Genomic DNA, 947 nt, shown 5'->3' on the forward strand with positions numbered 1-947 from the left:
GCATTGAGGCACTTTTGGCTTTCAATTAAATAAAAAGTATCTGGCCACAATGATTTAGCCGTTCACAACGATTCACTCCTGGTTTGAATGACACCTGCAGGAGTCCTTTTCATTCACATAAGTCCACTGGCATGTGCGCAGATGGTTTGTCCTTTAATTGACACGACAAGCACGAATCATGAGCAGCTGCAGAAGGATGAAAAGTGGGGAAACGATAAGCCCGAACCACAAATCACTTGCCTGGTCCTGTTCGGCCAATTTCTGGCATAGCAGCACCTCACACACCAGCTTGAGGCCGAGCACGGTCAGCACCCACAGCAAGCGCAGCACTGCCAGCCGCTTTTCTCCTTCTTGATAGAGGCGGATGGATACAATAGCTGTGAAGTAAGTGCTGAGGCCATCAGCAGCAAACAAGGGTGAGAAGACAAGCCACCAGCTCATTTTAAGAGTCTGCCTGTCCACGTCCATGTGTAGGGCCACCAGCACGCTGAAGACTAGCAGCGCGCCCAAGTGGAGGAACAGCTCGAATGTGGCAAGGCCCAGCCATTGCACCAGCTCTCGCAGGGAGAACAGCATTATTAATGGGACACCACTTAGTGTTGTTTACTGGGGAGACTAAGATCAAAACACTAGCCTAAGAAACTGGGAGTGAAAGAAGCATTTAATGGGTATTCAAGGCTATGAAAAATCCTCCACTGAGGAGTTTCACTATTTTGGCAGCATCATGCTCTTTCTGAGATGGACCAGGTCCACCTTCTGCCTTCTGATGCATTTGACTCTCTGTCAAAACCTGGAAAAGGAAGAAAAAGACCTCATTATCAAGACCAAAAACAATGCAACTACAATTCAAGTTTGGAAACCATTGTATGGTACAATTGTACACTGATGAAGTCGCATTGTCCAAAAACATGGTTGACTGTATTCTGTGACTATATGATTAACATTTA

The 947-nt window shown here is 46.4% G+C and overlaps 1 protein-coding gene across 1 annotated transcript; it reads right to left on the reverse strand.

Moving 5' to 3' along the window:
* Nucleotides 1-33: 33 nt before the first annotated feature.
* LOC107580151 (transmembrane protein 203-like) lies at nucleotides 34-795 on the reverse strand. The gene has a single exon (XM_016265892.1). The coding sequence runs from the start codon at nucleotides 574-576 to the stop codon at nucleotides 154-156; it is 423 nt and encodes a 140-aa protein (XP_016121378.1). The 5' UTR covers nucleotides 577-795; the 3' UTR covers nucleotides 34-153.
* Nucleotides 796-947: the final 152 nt, after the last annotated feature.

This window comes from Sinocyclocheilus grahami, unplaced genomic scaffold, assembly GCF_001515645.1.
Source record: "Sinocyclocheilus grahami isolate Dianchi unplaced genomic scaffold, SAMN03320097.WGS_v1.1 scaffold25749.1, whole genome shotgun sequence".
NCBI lineage: Eukaryota > Metazoa > Chordata > Actinopteri > Cypriniformes > Cyprinidae > Sinocyclocheilus > Sinocyclocheilus grahami.